The 20318-nt window shown below is 47.9% G+C and overlaps 1 protein-coding gene across 1 annotated transcript in view; it reads left to right on the plus strand.

The window, feature by feature from the left end:
• The window catches only part of ZFAND1 (zinc finger AN1-type containing 1), a 217400-nt gene that overhangs the window by 167519 nt on the left and 29563 nt on the right, over nt 1-20318 (plus strand). The window contains exon 6 of the mRNA XM_085605359.1: nt 1308-1429. Coding sequence (XP_085461485.1) covers nt 1308-1429 — 122 coding nt within the window. The remainder of the gene's footprint in view (nt 1-1307; nt 1430-20318) is intronic.

Raw genomic sequence — 20318 nt, forward strand, 5'->3', positions numbered from 1 at the left:
GTCTGAGGCTGTAAATTCTATTTATCGATCCGCAGTCAAGCACCGGGTGCGGGGTTTTTGTATACTTAACAGCTGTCACCAGAAGTAACCCATAGGCCAGCCCCTCACCAGGACCGTCACGTCCGATCTCAGCGAGACGATGAAGTACAACATGTCCATATAGCGCGGACTCGACCCGAAGCTGGTCTTGGAGCGCTTTTTGTAGGCACTGGCGGGAGCAGGAGAGCCCGGGATTAAACTGGAAAAAACAATGCATGGGTGGACAGGCTTCGGGTCTCATGCTATTAAAGCCTTCCCTCGCATCACTATGCTACAAGCATGAGCTTAATAATAATAACTCCACGACGGTCATGTACTGCATCGTCTCGTGCTTCTTACACCGCCTCGAAGCGCTGCAAGTTAATAGCACTTGGTACCGATCTGGTAAGGATGAAAAGCCGAGCAGCCCCTACAGCGATTGAAGTTCATGGTGCCCTGCAGTCACAGACAAACCTCGACATTCAACCGAGCGATGCTCGGATAGTGTAATTAAGTGGCAGTGTGCGAGACAACAAAAATAAGGCACATTTTACACACAATCAAAAACAAACCGAGAAGAGATCAGGCAGGCATTTTCAGAGGCCGTGGGTTGGTTATCTCAGCGTTCCGGTATACAAGTGGTTCGTCCATTGAAAAAAGAACAACAATAGGAGAGGAGGCTTTAACAAGCGCGGCCGCACGAAAGCTAAATGAACAAGCGCGGACGCGGAAAAGCTAAACGAAAAACAACCTTTGAAATCTGACCCGAAACAGATGGCACATTGCGCAAAGCTGCTCGTAACCGCAAGCTGTAGGCTGTGGGCGGATTCATTTCCTGGAAAAGGCACGACATGCACCTGCCGTTGCCCAATTGCGTGCTGTATTCACACGCAAAGCCCAATAGGAAAAATGCTGGGGGAATAAAACACACGCTCAAGCGTGTGAAAAGTCCTGAATGATTCCAAGAGGTCGTTTTCCTAGAGCAGCGCTTGCGCACTGCGCTAGGCTCGACCTAAAAACGGCTTGTGATGCTACCCATTTTTCAGAAATTTGGTTTGTGCATGTAGAACACAAATATGAAGGTAAAACAGTACCCAGGCCTTGCCTGCGGAGAGGATTATTATACACTTTTATATGGAAAAATATTTGCGACACATGCATAACCTTTGCTTATTGATCTCAACCTCTCTGTAAACTTGCATGCCGTGCATAGTGTTGGTTTGTTTTCAGGTCTCTTGACATGATCAGGAAGAAGTTAGTTGAAGTTCATTTTTTTTTTTTGCTCCTAGATTCTAAAAAGGGAGCTGTGGCAAAGAAAGGACGTAAAGGAGCCAAAAGCAGTGAAACAGCAGCAAAGGTCGCACTGATGAAGCTCAAAATGCATGCTACTGGGAACAACTCTGTGCCACAGGTTAGCAGTTATCCTTGTATTTTTCATAAATGTACCTAGAATTGAATATCTTCCCAAACAGGTGTGTACTAGAAACGAGCATTGACAAAGCCAATAGTCCTGGATTTTTGGGGAGATGAGGTTGGTAACTGTTAGGTGACTTTATGTGCATTACTCTTAGCTGACTCGGAAGAGAAATCTCATAATGAACACAAATATCTTGGGCAACAGCAGTATGAAAGCTGGGAATAGGACTGTGTTGCTGAACAAACTGCATTCACTGAATTAAGCTCTACCCACAAAGAAGAGTATTATGATGGTGAAGTAGACTAAGGGTCTGATTACGATACGGTAAGAAATGGTTCTGACCATCGGTCGCAGCCATTCTTACCACATCGTAACCTCCTGTTTGGAATAATTTCCGACCGACATTTTAATTGAGTCGGTCGGAAATAGGAGTTCCAAATGGCTTACGACTTGCTCAGAGAGCCCGTCCGCCATTTGGAAGGTCTTCAGTAATCCCTCGGCTGGGTCTCTTTCCGACACTGAAAGGCATTGGAAATCTGTCTCTGGGGACCCCTAGCAGGGCGCCCATGGGTGAAAGGCCGCCGAATGGCAGCCTAGGAGGCTACTATGGTGTCACCCTGTTGATCCTTGCACCCGGTGGCAGGCATCTTGCGGGGCCCGCCACGGGGTGCAGGAATGAACTGCACCTCGGCTCTTTACCATAAGTGCATACATTCCGTTCGAAATGCATGCTCTCATTGTAAAGAATAGGAATGTGACCGAACAGGATTCGGTCGCATCCTCATTCCTGGGCTGGAACTGACGACAGGAGGTCGTTTGGTTCTAGTTCCAAACCAATGTTGGACAGACTCCGGTCCGTCGGACATCAGAATCGGGGCCTAAAAGTCTATTTTAATTGGTGAGATAAAAAGGCATTCACAGCGAATTACTTCTGTCTCAATACTTTTGACTAAGAGACCATATTTTCATTGCATCTTAAAGAAAGCCTATGCCTTTACTTTGCAAACAATAACGCTGTGAATCCAACATCTTTAACATGACCCAAAGCAAAAACAATTGAACACACAAGGACAGTTAGTGATAATAAAATATCTTTATTTGATAGTTAATAAAACCATTAAAATCTTTAAAACACGTTGAGTTCATGCTTCTGGTACAGACAATTAATGTAAGCCAAGTATATGTCAAATGTTTAAAACTTAGAGTAAAGTTCTAAAATGTTAACCAAGGGTGCAGGGCTGAGTATACTTTATTAGAAGTCACAGGTGTGCTGCTTTTCAGGGATCACACAGTTTGCTAATAAGGAACTTCTCGCGGCCACTGTGTCCAACAACTTCACAAAATGCATTGTCTGTCGGCAGTCCCTGTCCTGAAAACAATGCTCTGTTGCATCCTAAAATAAGTGAGTGTTCAGTTCCAAAAATAATGGCTTAAGCCAAAATTACCTTTCCCATTCAAATCCGGAGCACAATACTTGGGCAGTGATTCCTTCTGTTAAGGGTAGAAGCAACAGTGATCTCCTGCCTGTGTGAATTTCCATCTTTGGGCTATTTCGCCCACATCGAACAGACACATTCTCAGCCTTAAAAACCTTAATTTATAGGACTTTGACAAAGAGAGTCACAGATAAGGTTGCAAATTCACCTCACCATAGGTCGCTACTACAAACCGGTTTTGAGACTTGGATTTCAGTGAAAGGATGTTGTTTTGTACTGACTGGTTTTTTAGGGTCTTCCGTAAAAGGCTTTTGAATGAGACACATGAGATGTTCAAAGCCCAAAAAGGGTCATTTGTAGGTCAGTCAGAGTAGTCGGAATTGCATCTTGCCAAAGTGATGAAGACAGTTTGAATAACTCTTGACCTAAATGGAATACCATACAAAATGGAATTTGAAAGTACCACCATCTGCTTGTTTTACTTTAAACCACAATTTCAGTAGGTTGGCACTCTGTCCCAATATTTGGTCTGTGAGGCCAAATTTGAATCTGAGGTTCTCTAGAGGAATTAGGCAGCTCAAATATTTGACGAAATAGCTTTGATTGCTGCTGATGTAGCCGCTGCCCACATTTGTCAGGGAACACTTCCAGGCCATATACAAGCAAGAGCAAAAAACTTAGCTTTTATAATTTGCAATTCAGGCAGGCAGGGACCCGTGAGGGTTGGTGTAGCTTTACATTGACCGGTGGCAATCCCTACGACTTATTTTTGCAGGGCTCCCTTGTGAAGGCTAGAGATGCCTGAGGCCTGAATCTTAATACCAGGGTATTTTATGCAGTTGTTTTATCGATGATGTGGTCTCCAAATTTCCACGACCAAGAGTGATGCTTTCGTAGCCTTCTAAAAGTAACTATTTTGGGTCTTCCTGGATTTATTTCTAACCAGTTGTTACTGCAGTAAACGGCTAAGTATTTAAGTGAGGATTGCAGTCTATTGGCCGAAAAGTCGAATAGAACGATATCATTGGCATACTACATGACAGATAACGGTATGTTATTAAGTTTCGGGGAGCACAATTTTGAATTTTCTGGAGCGGTTGCTGTTTCTGGCTGGACAGGGTGTCTGCCTCGGTAAGTTTAACTTGCACCCAGTTCAATAAAAAGGGGTGATGGTGTTGAGTATTGTGTCGGGAGTCCCCAGTTGCTTAGTTTCTGCCACAGCCTTGACCTATCAGTGCTATCAAAAGCTTTTTTATAGTCTATAAAGCAGGCATGTAATGCATGCTTGGTGGATGATGTTGAGTGGATTAGGAGAGCCAGTGCTAAGAGTTATCTGTGGGCGTAGTGTTTTTACGGAGCCCAGTCTGGAACCATGGAATTATATATGCTTGAGAGGCTCTGTCTTGGAGATCTTGTAGGACTAACAAGGCAAAAAATGTGTGTACACATCGAGCAGGGCTATCAATTGATAGTTCGCTGGATCTTGCCTGCTCCCATTTTAATGTATTGGGACAATATATGTGCCCTGCCAGGATGGAGAGACCAGACTGGTTTACAAAACACTGTCAAAAACACTGCTCATGATGTCCATCCAGAATTGAGGATTTGCTTTAAAAATTTCTGAACGTTGGACCTGGCCAAGATGGCGGCTAGATAAGACGCTTCTTACGGTCTCTCCGGCTACGCCAAGAATCTGCATTGGTATAGCTTGCCCTTCAGTATAGCCACCGTCTGGAAAAGAGCAGACTGGGCTCCGGAACACAGTGCTCAGAGCCCCGGAGTCTCGAGTAGTGAGCCCTACGGGAGGTGAGTCGACTGCGGCCTACCCGGACTGGTGCGAAAGCGAGGGCCTGCGACGCTTCTGCCTGAGCCGCGTTGGACTGAGGGGGTGGTCCTTGACCCCCACCCCACACGGCAAAACTGCTCCCCACAATCAAGAAAGCGACCGAGACAATAGAGGGAAATACCTTCATATTTGCTATGATGTAGTGAAGTCATGGGGCAGGGTTGGGATGTCTCCTCAATATCCGGTATACTGTGGGCTCATCCTTAATCTGTGGCAGATGGGGTACAGCTGCTAACCAGGTTCCTCTCACATAGCAGGGGGGGTGACAGGCACTCTGCCTAGTTGGGGTGTGGGTAGTTCCTGATTCACTGGCAGGGAGGCAGGGAGGGTGGGATGTTGGGTGGTTAAACAGGTGTTTTTGAATGTTGTAAGTGTTGAATCAGCAAATCAGTCGGACATGTATGCAGAGGAAGCCAAAAAGTTACGCAGAGTCAAATGGGTACTCATTGGGACAAAAGTGTTAGAATCCTGAATTGGAATTTCGATGGGCTCTGAGATAAGGTCAAGCGTCATCCTACAGTATGTTAAACAGCAAGCCCCCGACATAGTCCTTCTCCAGGAAACCCACCTGGTGGGTAACTCCTGTAAGGCTCTAAATAGATGGGGCTACAAACTAATAGCGCATGCCGGCTTTTACGACCAGCTCGAGGGGGGTTGGTATCATGGCGAGACACTCCTTTCCACTTTCTGTAGAGTCCACGTGGACGGATGGTCGGGGCAGATATATTGGGGTCACGGGCTTATGGGAAGGAACCACACTGACACTAATTTCTGTGTATGTGCCGCCTGGCCTCCAGAGCGAAACATTTAAAGATCTGGGCTCACTCCTCCTTTCAATCCCGGAAGGTCTCCTGGTAGTAGGGGGTGACTTTAATGCAGTAGTCTCGAGCACTCAGGACCGACACCCTACTCGCGCGATTGGGCCTTCTCATCAATGGCTACCTGACTTCATGGAAGCACTGGGGTTGGTGGATGGGTGGCGAATATACAACCCAGACAGAATCCAGCATACCTTTCTTTCTGGAGCCCACCATAGTCTCTCCCGCATAGATTATATACTAGTTCCGGCCTCTCAGGTGAATAATATCCTAGAAATCAAACACCTAGCAAGAGGAATCTCCAATCATTCCCCGGTATGGATGCAGATAGTTCTCAGCCAGGTAAGGGTGGGGAAAAGAGAAAGACAGAAAGATCTTGTTGAAGCAGAGAATGACATCCTCCAATTGGAGGAAGAGCTAGAAGCTAATGTAACACATGAAAAACTCCACACTTTACGACTTAAACAAGACGAATATAAAGCATTGGCTACGGACAGGGCTAAAAGTCTGGGGAGGGAAAAACTGGGTTGAATATACGACCTGGGCTTGACAAGAAGGAATGGGCTAATAGGCTGGTGCCGGAGCTCATGGGCGCTGACGGTAAATCCCTGACATTGTAAACCAATTCGCATCTCACTACAGCACTGTCTAGTGCAGCTCCACACCATTCCCCGAGGAGGACTTCCAGTCTCTCTTACAAGATATAACACTCCCTTCCCTGTCAGAGGACGAACGTCACTTCCTGGAAGGGGAATTGACAATCGAAGAAATTGCGCAAGCTATTAGGTCCTTGCACTCAGGAAAAGCCCTTGCCCCAATAGCATTCCCATCTAGCTGTACAAACATATACCCGACAAACTGGCCCCATATTTGCAGGCCATGTTCGAAGAAAGTAGGGACCTGGGTATCCTCCCCTTGGATCAAAGAGTTGCCACATTAATCACTATTCATAAGGAGGGCAAATCGAAGTCTGACTGTGCCTCTTATAGGCCGATTTCCCTGCTCAATGCAGAGCCCAAAATCCTCGCCAAGCTCCTCGCAAATCGCCTGGTTAAGGTGATCGGCGGCTTGGTCCATCCTGATCAGTCGGGGCTCATACCGCACCGAAACACCGCCTTGAATTTGCGCAGGGTACATGGGGTGTTGGGGAGAGCAGCCACGAGTCAGGAAGCAGCAATAATCGTATCATTGGATGCCACCATGGCATTCGATACTATCGAATGGCAATATCTCTCCGCAGTCCTTGCGAAACTGGGCTTTGGCCCGGGCTTCATTCAGTCGGTGCGGCTCCTGTATTCGGAACCCCTGGCACAAGTTGTTGTTAACAACAAGAAATCTGACGTGTTCGGCCTGGGTCGAGGGACCCGCCAGTGATGCCCTCTCTCCCCTCTTCTCTTTGCCCTTGCACTGGAGCCGCTTGCGGTGTGGATCCGCAAAGACCCGGTGATACGAGGTCTGCGTTGGTCCCCCGAATGGGAGGACCGTATTTCTTTATACGCAGACGATATACTGCTGTATTTATCATCCCCGAAAGCATCACTTATTGCAGTCCTGGACATCTTGGCGATATTTGGGAGATACTCTGGGTATTCCATTAATTGGAATAAGTCCCTCCTATACGTCCTCAAAGGCGACCCTCCTGTCACACCACAGGGCTGCCCCATCCAAATCAACACAGTATGCTTTACCTATCTAGGTATTTTTGTTTCCCTGGATCAGACACTCTGCTTCAATCGCAACCTTCTTCCACCACTCCAAAGGTTCAAACGCGACATTGCCAGCTGGAAAACGCTCCCGCTCTCACTTCTGGGTAAGGCAGCCCTCTTTAAAATGATGTCCCTGCCACACTTTCTATACGCACTACAGAACTCCCTGGACCTTGTTCCAGCGTCGTACTTTAAAGAAATAGAGGGCTTGCAACGGGACTTATTATGGGATGAGAAGCCTTAGCCAATTTCACACTGAATTGGTACGACGGGGGAATTGACCTCCCTGATATAAAAAAAAACTACTGGGCGGCTCACCTTGAAGCTATTAACCACTGCACTTATGGCGGCCCGGACGATCCGGACTATGCCATGGATAGGTGGGAGAACTACAATAGGGCGCTCTATTCGAAACCCAAATGTACTTCCCTCACTGGGCCGGCCGCACACTCGGTCCAAGTGTGGCATACAGCAAACAAGTCTCTGGGGTGGGACCAAACACTCACACTGGCAACCCCTCTATGGGACTCGTAGAAGTTGGCCAACTTGTGGAGAACGAAAGGATTCGATAAATGGGACCTCACTGGAATTTCCCAGATCAAAGATATCTGGGTGTAAGGCGATGTGACAACAACAGTATGAACTAGCAGACTCGGAATGTTTTAGATACACACACACACACACACATTCGCCACGCCCTACGTTCACATATCCCGATGGGCTCCTCCCCCCCGGAATCCTCTCCTCTTGAGGATCGACTGCTAGACGGCCACATGCCTGAAAAAGCTATATCTCTAACTTACAAGAAATTAATCAATAATATGGCAGAGCCTCTCGGACCGCTCCAAGAAAAATGGGTGAGGGACGGCATTGAGCTGGATGATGAGGAATGGCGAGAGGCAGTGTCCTCCCCAAAGGTAATGGCGATCTCGGCTAGACTCCGATTAGTACAACTCAAAATTCTCCACAGTGTATATCACGGGACCCGGTCTGGTATGCATGGTTAGAGCAGAGAGGAGATTGTAAATGACAATGCGGTCAAGTGGGCACATTTATGCACATACTATGGGAGTGCAATCACATACAAACGTACTGGTATAAAATACATGACATTCTCAATGAAGTGCTCACGTCTGTCCTCCGTCCGGAGGCACGGAGGTGCCTTCTCAACATTTGGGAACCTACAGACCTCAACAACTATGCACAGCAATGGGTCACTCTGGGACTAATGCTAGCCAAAATGAATATTGCGCAACTGTGGGGAGCCCTGCATTCGCCTAGTGTAGAAAAATGGGCAGCGGACCTAGATTGGTGTATGTGTAGAGAAAAGACAGTGTATGTGGCTTGAGGCTGCCCTTGAAAGTGGTCAAGGGTTTGGAGCCCCTGGAATGCCTATCGAGGGAATATCTGCAACCCACCGCATAGTAATGATCTGGACGAGCCCCCACTCCCTAAAATGTTTTCCCAATGTACTATTATGCAATGTTATTTGATAATATTTTTGCTATCCAGAAGGTGTAATTCGTTTCCTCTGTACTGCATATTTTATGCCGCTGACGTAATGAAAATAATTATTTAAAAAAAGAAAGCGACCGAGACGTGAGCGGAGAAGCACTCTGATAAAGCAGAGGCACGCCTTGAGCGGCTCGAGCGAGGCACAGCGCGCGGGCGGTTGGGCCCTGACGAAGGCCGCACTGCGGGGAAGGGTTTGGATCGCCAGTAGCTGTTAACATTGGAGCTGCGGACTGAGTGACTCTGGATCGTGGGAAATTGACATCGCTGCCCCTACCCCCCCCCCCCCCAGGCACCCACCTCGCGGAAGAGACAGATATGCTGATTGTGAGTTGCACCCACCTCGCGGAAGAGACAGATATGCTGATTGTGAGTTTGGTGCGCAGGGGTGTGCTTTCCGGAGATCCTGGGTGCCTGGCTCTCCGCGGGGCAGAGACCCTGCGGGCATTATTACAGACCTACGGAGGCAAGAGACGGCTATTGTCACCCTGATGCAGAGCCAATGAGCGGGAGATCAACTTTGACTCCATGACGCATTGCCACTGCGTAGCCCCTCAAGACAGTACCATTGAAGGGAGATACCCCGCTAGTGAGCAGCGAGGGACGATGAGGAGGCACTCTTGGGCGGCACTGGACACAGGGTCCCTGGAAGAGGTCTGAACACGTGGCCCGCATGTGTGCGCTGTTCAATGCCCCCCTAGAAGGGATCAGTGAACCGCAACAACAGTGGTCCCATCCTCAAGCTATTAATGAATCGCTCCTGGCTGGTGAAAATGCTTAACGGCTGTCAGGGCCCGGAGAATCTACGGCCCACTACATACTCAGCGATTTTCCCCGCAGCGGATCAGCGAGGTTCAGGCACACAGTCGGAGGTTCCTGACTCCCTGGGTGCAGTGGTTCGGGAGCCTGAGCAAATAGACATAATTAAAGCAGGGCAAAGACGTAAGTTCCCAGATGGCGAATGCCCAAGTAAAAAAAAGCACTTTTGTCAACGAGATACTTTTGAAACAGCCCTCACAGGGAGCTACCGGAAATCTGGCCCAAGACGGAGAGGGTCTGCAGGAGGGGCAAGAGGGAGCCGATGCCCCAGCCACAAAGGCCTTCATGACTGCACTATTCTCATCCCTGCGTGAAGATCTACAAGAACTAAAAGGGCAATTTGCAGCCGATCTAAAAGAACTAAGGCGTGATGTGGAAGAAATAGGCGACCGCGTTACGATTCTAGAAGAACACGATACAGGAAAAGACAAGGAGCTGGAGGTGATGCAGCAAGAAATTATTCAGCTAAAAGAATAGCATATTGCGTTACAAGGCCAAACGGAGGACTATGAAAACCAATCCCGTCGAAATAATGTACGCATCAGAGGTGTACAAACAGGTGCGGAAGGACAGGACATCAGGGCGTATGTGCTGGCCCTCTTTCGACATGTGTTGGGTGAGGACCACACGGCCGACATTCAGATTGACAGGGTGCACCGTTTAGGCTTGTCGCGGAGTGGCAAGGCCCCTCCAGCATACATTCTGGTCTGTGTGCATGACTTTCCGCTGAAGGAGCTAATCATTAAAAAGGTGAGAAACGCACACCCTATACAATTCCACGGTCATTCTCCAACCTTCTACCATGATCTGTCGGCTACCACTCTATTTAAACGCAGAGAATTGCGCCCTATTACAATGCAGCTGAAGGAGAAAGGAAAAGCATACTCATGGTGGTCACCCTTTTCGGATCATCTTCCGCTACGAGGGCAAGATTCGACTACTGCGTTCGCTCCAGAAGGCCAGGGAGGTCCTAGGGATAGCAAAACCTTTATTCCCGGAGGAGCAACGCAAGTCATCTGAGAGGCTGAGACACACGCAGCCCCGCTAGTAAAGAGTGGGAAATTCCTCCTCTTCCCACAAACCGGACACTGCAACTATAGTCCAAGAAAGAGAGGCAGTAATTTCCTCATTGACCACTGGCCCGGTTCAGTCATCCCCAGCTGAATGTTTAAAGAACACATGAAGGGCAAATGCGTGTAGGGGAGCCTGAGTCTGCCCTCACTTTAATTTGAAGGACTGCCTGAGCTGTTGCTCCCTCGAACAGTTCTACTAAGACGAACTTTTGTCTCAAGGGTTTATATTTTTCGCTCCTTCCTAAGTGATGAAAGACATTATATTGTTACTATGTTTTGGGATTATACATTTTTGTCAAGTCTGCACCAGTCGTTGTACAGTTAGATACTCGAATGCTTCGATACACACCATTAGACCTACTTCACCCTATTTATCCCATCATGATTATACCGCACAGCGCTGCGTTGACACCTGTTATGGCCCATGGGTAAAGACCTCAGGATTGTAAGCATTAATGTACGTGGCCTCAACCACCCAGTAAAGCACACAGCTATTCTCTCTCTGTTGGAGAACTCCGGCGGTGATATTTGTATGCTGCAAGAGACTCACATCTTATCCAGAGACACAGCCGGCATGCGCCCACGTCGATTCCCACTCCAATACTGGTGATCAAGACCTGCTTAAAAGAATGGAGTAGTGTTGGACTTGGCCCTTTTTGCAGGGTCATCCCTGAACTTTTTGCCTTCCTCCTAGCCTTTTTTCTGACATGGTGTTAGTGGTTTTAGGACTCTGGGCACTTTAGCACTGCTGTCCAGTGTAAAGTTTGTGTGCTCTCCGTGGTAAACATGGTAAGATTAGTTTACACCTGGTTGGCATATTTAATTTACCTGTCACTCCCTTGCAAAGTGGTATCTAAGACTCCCAATGCTACTGGTGGGCTTGCAGCGCTGATTGTGCCACTCACCAAAGTAGCCTTTCAAACCTGTCTCAGGCCTCTGCCATTGCAGGGACTGTGCGCACAGTGTTACTGCCGCTGTGACATGGCACCTAAAGTGTGTGCCATGTCTGTGGCCCCCCTTTTATTGCATGTCAGTCACCCCTTAGGGAAGCCCTAGCTAGCCCTATGGGCAGGGTGCATTGTAGGTAAAAGGTAGGACATGTACTTTAAGCATGTGACATGTCCTGGTAGTGACAAACGGCCATTTTGGTTTCTCACTGCTGTGGGGATTCCCTGATAAGTGTTTCAGTGGTATTCCTGATATGAGAGGAGCAGCATGGTCAAGTTTGGTATGGTTGGAATAGTAATATTAAATGCTGCACAATGTTGTGCGCAGATTTATTACCACTATTTTAGAAATGCCACTTTTAGAAGTTGGCATTTCTGTGTGCTATGTGTCTGCCTGCCTGATGTGGATTGCATGTCTGGCTCTGGAGTGACAGGGGCTGGTGAGGTGTGTGTGGCTCCAGGGAAGGCAGGGTGAGTCAGCGCTAGTCTGAGTAGGGGAATCTGCATTTGGAGAAGTGGGAGGAGTAGTCCCCTGACTCAGAATAGGTCTGTGCCTGCCTGAGTGAATGCTTGCTCCGCCCCCCTGTGGTGGTCTGAGGATCGAACCTCCATTTGACAAAGGAGGATGTGCTTCAAAACCTCCCAGAACCAGTTGAGACTGGTTCCCCCAAGCCCTGTGCTAGGGCAGAACAAAGAGAAAATGCAGTATAAGTACTGGGGCTGCGTCCCCATTTTTCTGGTGCTTCCTTGTGCTACTTGGGGACTTACTATTGCTGGGACCCAGGAGGAACCGCCACGAGGGACTGCCTCCCTGCTGGAGGGCCCTGTGAGCTGGCCTGCCTGGGCCCAGCCTTTGCCCTGACAATTTTTGGGGCTTAGCGCCTCGTGAGCGCTATCTTTTTATTGCTGGGGAAGAGGAACACATGTGTCCTGCAGCACTGGGCTGCGACGTGCTCCGAAGGAATCCCGGTATGTGGGTTTCCCCCTGGGCTGCCTGCCACAGGAGCCCACCCCGCATTTGTGCACTGAGTAGCGGAAGCCTACCCCGCATTGGAGCTCATATTGAAGCAGGAGCCTACCCCGCATTTTGCCTGTGAAGCGGGAGCCCACCCTGCACTTTAGTATCGCCAGAGAGGAGCCATCGAGAGCGGAAGCCAGGCCCCCGTGCCTGACTATGGGCGTGATCGGCAGGGCAGGAAGGAAGGCCCCGGAGACCAGGAGGCGGGACAGCCAATTGCAGCGCAGCTGGAGGCGAGGCAGCGCGACGCTGCCACCAGGTCGACCGTGACCAGAGGAAGGCGGGGCCCGCATGTGCCAGTAGTAGCCCCGCGTGCGGCCAAGAGGAGTCGGAGCCGTGCAGGCTCCATTTCGCCCCTGTCTCTTGGAGAGAGAGGCGAGCCCCTGTAGGAAGACCGGAATAGTCCACTTGAGAGCCCCGGTGAGTGGGGCTGCACTTTGGCCTTGTTCTTGGTGCCAGTAGCACAAGAGGAGCCCCTTGAGGGGGGCTCGCAGAGCAGTGTTGGTGTCGGTTTATTTTGGTTCCACAGCTGCACCGCAGTTGCAGGCAGCTGCAACGTGGGGTCAAGTTTGTGTGTAGAGTCCCAGAGTGGGGCTACCCAGCCGCAGTGGCGCCAACGCCAATTTCCACAGCTGCACCGCGAGAGCGTGTGCAGCTGCAATGACGGAGGTACTTCTCGTGAGAGTGGGAGAAGCCAGGGTGAGTGCACCCTCACCCCAGTAGAGCCCTGACATTTGGGACAGAGGGCATTTGGGCCCCAGAGAAGGCCAGTTGGCCTGGGGTCATTTCAGTGTTTATGCTAAGGTGCTATGTGCACTTTATCTGTGGTACTGGGGTGCAGTACTCATGTTTTCTGCATAATGTGTTTTATGCCTAATGAGATGCATAATGTGTTTTATGCCTAATGTCATGCTTTGATGTTTTAGGATGATGCCTAAGGCGTATGCCTAATGTGACTTATGCAAAGTGCTGGTACCAGTAATTACTGGTTGTTTCATTACTAGTGCTTTCTAAAGGTTCTGACAGTGACCCGATTGGCCCTGTCATGTATATAATCCCCTGTAAATTATGACCTGGTGCCAGCTGGCGCAGTGTATATGTGTGATTATGATTCTAATGTGTTTTGGATAATACAAAGGCTATTTGATATATAACCGTGTGCGGACTCTCTTTTGTGGTGTGCCTAGTGTGTTGCTGCTGTGTGTGTGTATGTTGCGCAAATGCTTTACACTTTGCCTCTGGTATAAGCCTGACTACTCGTGCCAAGCTACCAAGGGGGTGAGCAGAGGTTATCTTCAGTGTGTAACTCCCTTGCCCTGACTAGAGGGGTGGTTTCTGCCTGGCTTTGGCGCATGCCCTAGCCAACCAGAAATCCCATTTCTAACAAGTAGCTATCCTTTTTGGTACCAAATTCGAGGGCAAAGTAATTTCAACGCTCTACGAAGTAAAGGGAAGGGTGCTGGGCTCCGCACATTTCACTTTAATCAACATATATACTCCAAACACGCAACAGGAACCCTTCATTGTTAGGTCCCTCTCAGAAGGTTTGGCATCTTCCGACGCGACAATTCTGGTGTGTGGGGATCTTAACCTAGTGATGGACAAGATCAAGGATAGCTCATGCCAAAGCCTCGCACAAATAGGGGCGCTCTGGCCAGAGAGTCGACAGTGTCTAGAAGAAAACGGTAAGCATGATGTTTGGCGCCAGCTACACCCGGAGACACAGGATTACACACACTACTTGACTGCACACTAATCTTGATCATTTGCTCCCCAGGGTGAGGGATGCAACTATCGAGCCAGGATCCCATTTCGGACCACGCATTGATCACGGTCACTGTAGAACCAGAAGACTACCAACATAAATTCTCTAGATGGCGCCTGAGAGACAGACAATCTCCAAAAACGGTACAGGAGATACGCCCAAAACTAGTAGATTATCTGCAGCACAATGATAGGGAGGACACTCCCCTGGCTGCAATTTGGGAAACACTGAAATTAGTAATGAGGTGGGGATTTATCGCAGTATCATCAGCTGATAATAGAAGACGTCGGGAAACTCGGCAAAGCATAGAGCAGGAGGTTAGAGAGCCAGAGACTAGTCACAAGCGCACAGTATCACCAAGGATATGGAGAGAACTGGAAAGGAAACAGCTCCTACTGAAACGTCTAGACCTGGACAAGGCGAAATATGCCCTGCTCCCCCTGCGACACAAATTCTACCTGAGCAGCGACAAATGCAGGAGAATGCTTGCACAAAGGCTTAGAGCTAAGGCACTGGTGGCAGGCGCAGAGCTTCAATCCGTGAAAAGACGGGCCAGCTGCCTCCGTTTGCATAAGCTTCCATACATCAGGAGCAAGCCTGCTACCTTGACATCTCCGGCGTCTCGCACTTGGAGTCTGGTGTAGAAGCGTTGCTGTCCAACTAGACCATATATCTGTGAGAATAGGACTGGGACTAGTTAGGGGTTTCTCATGGATAAAACAAAGCCGACCTGAGTACGTGTATTGTTGTTTATGTATAAAATGTATTGTATTTTATGTGTACAACTTCATCGTACTCACCTCCCTGTGTTTTCACCATTGTGTAACACCCATATTGTTCTTTTGTGTGTACATGTCCTGGGTTTCATTATTTACTTTTTGAAAGATATGATTTTCTTCTTATATAAACTTTATCCACATTTTATGTGGTGTAAGTAGTCTAACTTGTAGAGAAACTGTGTTGTGGCTTATCGTACCATGAATTGGAGTCCTCCCATCTGTGGGGACAAACTAAGAAATGTTTTAAATTTATCTCGTGGCAGAACCACTGTTTGCGTAACGTATATAGCCCCAGGTTCTGTGCGTAACTGGGTTACCCCATTGGTATCAACAACGAGACCCTAGGTTGTAGGCACGGAAACTGTGTAAACTTGCTCAAGTTCAGTTGCCCTACGCTGCCAGCCAAAGTGGTTGTAGGCACACAGCTGTGTATTGTCTTAAGGATTGTCTAATAATAATGTTAAAAAAAAAAGATTGGTTCTGTAAAAATTCCTGAACGTGAGCTGTTCTAACCTGGGGTACCGTTACTTCTTTCCTTGGTGATGATCTTTTTGATAGCAGCAGGACAGCTAGTGCATATTGCAATGTCTTAATGACAGGCCAAAGCATCCAAATATCTAGTGGGAAAGAACATTTCTACTCAAAGCTGTAATTCCAAATCCATTTTTCCTTTAGAGGAATGACCTGTTGGAATCCCTAGTCCACTGCATCATAAGGTGGGAGTAGCTTTTGAAGCCAATGCTTAGAGTTTTGTACATTGATCTTAACTGCAAGTGTGGGCACCCCTGACAACTCTTTGTCACCCAATTCTGTGTGTTAGTTGCCGCCATCTGAAGAGGTGGCCCGAATGAATCTGAAAGCTTATGAATTATACTACATTAACAAACAACCTTCATTTGTCTAATTAAACTGTTCAAGTAGTCTTAGGTTGGAATCACATACAACAGGCAAACATTTACGTGTAGGAAAAAAATAAATCAAACCACAAGATTTGCAACACGTCCTTGACGCACTATTTCTATTCTGTCTCCATGAAGATAAATTGTGCTGCAACATTTGAGAATTACATTTCGGCTAACGTTTTCCAGTGGAGTTGCTCTTGTTACACGGTGCTTATTACCCCTCAGGTATCACACCTTATCTCAGTTTCCTTGCTTTAAAACCATTTCAACTTATTTAACTGATATCAATGAACTTAATGATAACCCCTAAATTTATGGTGCTTAAATACAAATGTTCAATAAACGTAAGAGACTGCAGCTGTTTGTTGTTTTTTTGTTTTATTCCAGTGTCTTGCTACTAGGTTCTCCCAACTCATCCTGTGTCAAACCCTGGACGTGAGCCACCCCGAAAAGAACAAGCATTTACAATGCAACGGTCTCGGCATTGTTAAAGTTAGAGCTATTGGCATTGCTCATGACAATGCCGTTTCTTTAACCCCTTCAGCGCTGCGCGGATTCCCCCGCGGTGCTGAAGGGTTCTAGCGCGGGCGGGGCCATGACGGAACGGTTCCGTCATGAGCATCGAAGGGGTTAAATGTTTTAAAAACAAAAACATAAACAAAAATAATGTCATGAGCAATGCCAATAGCTCTAACTTTACCAATGCCGAGACCATTGCATTGTAAATGCTTGTTCTCATCTTCCTCCTCTTGTCTCTCACCTTTGATTCACTCACTTCAGCAGCCTCCTCTGTATTCAACAACATCTGCGCTTCGCGGTCGACCGCCGCAGCGTCATTGGCTGCTAGTATCACTGACGTCACACTAAGAGAGGCGAGTGTTGAATAGCATGGGCACAAAGAAAACGGGGATACTAAGAAAACGAAGAACACGAGATAGGGTGGCAAAGGGAAGAGAGTACGTTACATTCATTGTAACAGGAAAATACTGGTCATTTTTCAATGTAATCTCTTTTCGTCTCACTAGTGAAGTTCCGCTTGCACTGAGTGTATGCACAGTCCATACTGAGAGGACCCGATGTGGGAGACTGCAGTGAGTCAAGATCTCCCTGTCGCTCTACATACTGAGTGCCAGAGGAGGCTGGACGCACGCTTGCAAAATTAGGGACAGAAGTCTATACATAGCAGGCATCGTGTTGCAATACACACCTCAGATTTGTTTTTGTGTCTTGTAAATGTCCACAGGTGCTTTCTTTGTCTAGTGCACGCACAATCGCCGTAAATGTCTACAACGCGATTGTGAAAAAGGTCAACGTTGTGAAATGTTTATAGTTTGTTGATCGGCAGTTGTGCTGCACGTCTATGAACGACTATTTGATCTGTCAGTGGCGAGGAAACCTGGCGATTAGAGAAACCCGCGGTTCACCTTTGGTCGCAGGGCAAGATTCGAACCGTCGTGTGAACTTTGGTGTAAGAAAACAGCAGCACTCGATCCACCAGGCGTGGATAAGCCCCCTTACCGGGACACAAACGCAGAGGGGTTTTAATGCATGTGTACCGATCACAATGTGCTCTTTGTCTGCTACAGCCGACAACATCTTTCCGTTGCACAGAGCACCTGAAAGTGGATTCAATGCCAACGCCTGCTGGATAGTAGGGTGTGGGAATTTGTAATTGCATTTAAATAGCGCGAATATGACACGCCCCTCTTTCTACACACCCCACGTGCCTCTTGCTGGAGGAGGATGTAAACATCCCCGTGTTGGAAGCAGTATCCAGCAGCTCTGCAGTGGCGTCAACATTTTGTTGAGTGCTCCATAATGACTGAACTAATAGTGTACGGTGCGCGGGCTCAACACGAGTCTATGGTTTACTATTGTAACTGATTGGAAACAACAACGCCTGCGTTACAGCTCCACTCCAAAGTCACAACATCCCAAAATTACTTTTTAAAATCTGAGTTACTTGTCAAAAACCTCCTGTAGCTCAAATTTATCAACTTCTACCTTCCACTTCGCACATTACCTTTCTGTCTACTCTTTTGTCGTTCTCCACCACATCACTGTTTTCTTTTGCCCTCATCCTAACTCATAACCCTCATATTCCCTAATGACCTGTGAACTGCACGCCATACACGTCAAATATAATGTGGTCAACGTTTATATGAGTATAATTTAATGAAAATTGCACAGTAAACTATATATTGTTGTACACTGGAGGAGGAGACCAGTAAACACAAGCCTGTGTTACGATTCATTGTAAATGTCACACTACTGTGTGCCCACTCTCAGAACTGCAGCCACTGACTGTACCAGACTGCCTTATAGGTCTGGTGACTTTACATCAGCCGGAAGCGTCCATTCTACTGCGGCCCTGCCTGGCTGCACACACTGCCCTTGTTTCACCTTTCCTATCTGTGAATCATCTAGCTTTTCTCAAAAGAAATGTGCCCGTCTTCTTCTAATCTGTGACTCATAAAAAAATAGTCCTTATCAGATAGGAAGCCTCTAACCTCAAACAAAAGGGTGACCTTTAAAGCCAGACCTTCGACTTTCAGTGGACCTGTTCTCCGGCACTAATCTTTCCATCAAAATCTCGATATTTACAGAAATTGGTTCCTCATCTATAATCTTAGAAGATCAGTAATTACCCCCATAAATTGTCAAATAATATCTATCGCCCAGCACTGCGTTAACATTGGCGTTCTGACAGGCTGGGACTAGCGCAAGTGACCCTACATACATGGCTGCAACAGGTACATTGATATACTGAGCTACCTCCGTATAGGGAGAAAATGTGTCAGAAACGTGAAGACCTCTGAATTAATCCCCCACAAAAGATACCCCCAATAAGCATTCAGTGTTCTCATTCTGATCATCGTTCTGCTCCATAAGTGGGGGCTGGGCAGGTTTCGAAACTGCTTTGTTGTGACAGGCTGCCGGGTGCAGCATGGTCTCGTGTTGCTGTTTTCCCTCTGTATTTTGCCGCACATCAATCCGCAGCAGTTGCCTTCTTTCACAGTGAGTACCGGCTATGCAGCCTCCCAACTCGGGCTCCCTGCACACATGCTGTCAGTCACCAGTGGGGTATCGGGTGGGTGGTGGTGGGGCAGGGAGAGTTGTAGTGCTGTCGGGGTACGTTCTCCAAACACTAACACGGGTTTCTGTGACTCTGAATTAGCCTGTCTCCCTTCGGAAAGAAGACATGGCACCCAGCCTACTCACTCCTCGAGTGTTCGAGGGGACTCGGTTGGGCTAGGGAGGGGGGCTCCGCCTCGCACCAGAGGAAGGGGCACAAGGACACTTGTACCACGTGTCGTGAGTACATGATTGTATGATTAGCGCGGAAGGAGGGATGTGGCAGAACAGGGCAATGAAGAGTATCTGAGGCAATGGCAGGGGTGGGTGACTTTGATGCGGGGGAACCGGGTTCAAGCCAGCGCTCTGATACCTTTGGAGTGCCTGTACAAAAGTTTAAAATCACAGAGAGAGAGACACAACTGCCTTTCTCCGAGGCGAAGCAGAAATGCCTCGGAGAAAGGCAGCGGAGCTTTCGGATTTGGGGTCGTGTTCTCCTCCTGCCATTGGCTGGAGGAGATAATTGGATTTCTTGAAAAAAACACGCCCCCGAATCCGAAAAGGACGGGGCCTGTTCGGAGTGACGGACCTCTTCTCCAATGGCTGGCCAGCATTCAAGAGGCCAGCCAATGGAGAACAGGGGAGAAGAGGGGCGGGTTCAAGCCCCTCTTCTCCAAGTCATTAACTCTCCGACTTCCGGTTCTGCCTTCGGCAGACCGGCGGTCCTCGACCTAAAAATCAATGTCTTGATTCAAGTACATTAGAGTACGGAGAGCCTCAGTACCATGAACAGCAACCTTGACATGCAGTGGACTTTATAGTCCACAGGCATGTCAAGGTTGCAGGTAAACTGTACACAGACACAAGACGTATTAGGATAGCTCTATTAGAAATGACTGGAGTGGAACGTAGAATCAGAGGCGTTCGACCCTCTATCACTCAGTGTGCGAGGGCAAGGAAACTATTTACATTAGTTTTATATACAAAACCGCTTTGCAGAGCGAACAGCAGAATTAAGATTTTGTGAAGGCGTTTCACCAAATAATAGCTGCTGATGCCCTCAATATGCCAGATAATGACTCAAGCATTCTAGGTTGCTTAATAACTGGGAGCAGGGATGATCACTGGTGCCTACTTGGTGCCTGCCTGTGCGGTGAGGAACAGATCCCACTACTATGGAGGCAGTT

This window comes from Triturus cristatus, chromosome 5_1 (genome assembly GCF_964204655.1).
Source record: "Triturus cristatus chromosome 5_1, aTriCri1.1, whole genome shotgun sequence".
NCBI classification, from domain to species: Eukaryota; Metazoa; Chordata; class Amphibia; order Caudata; family Salamandridae; genus Triturus; species Triturus cristatus.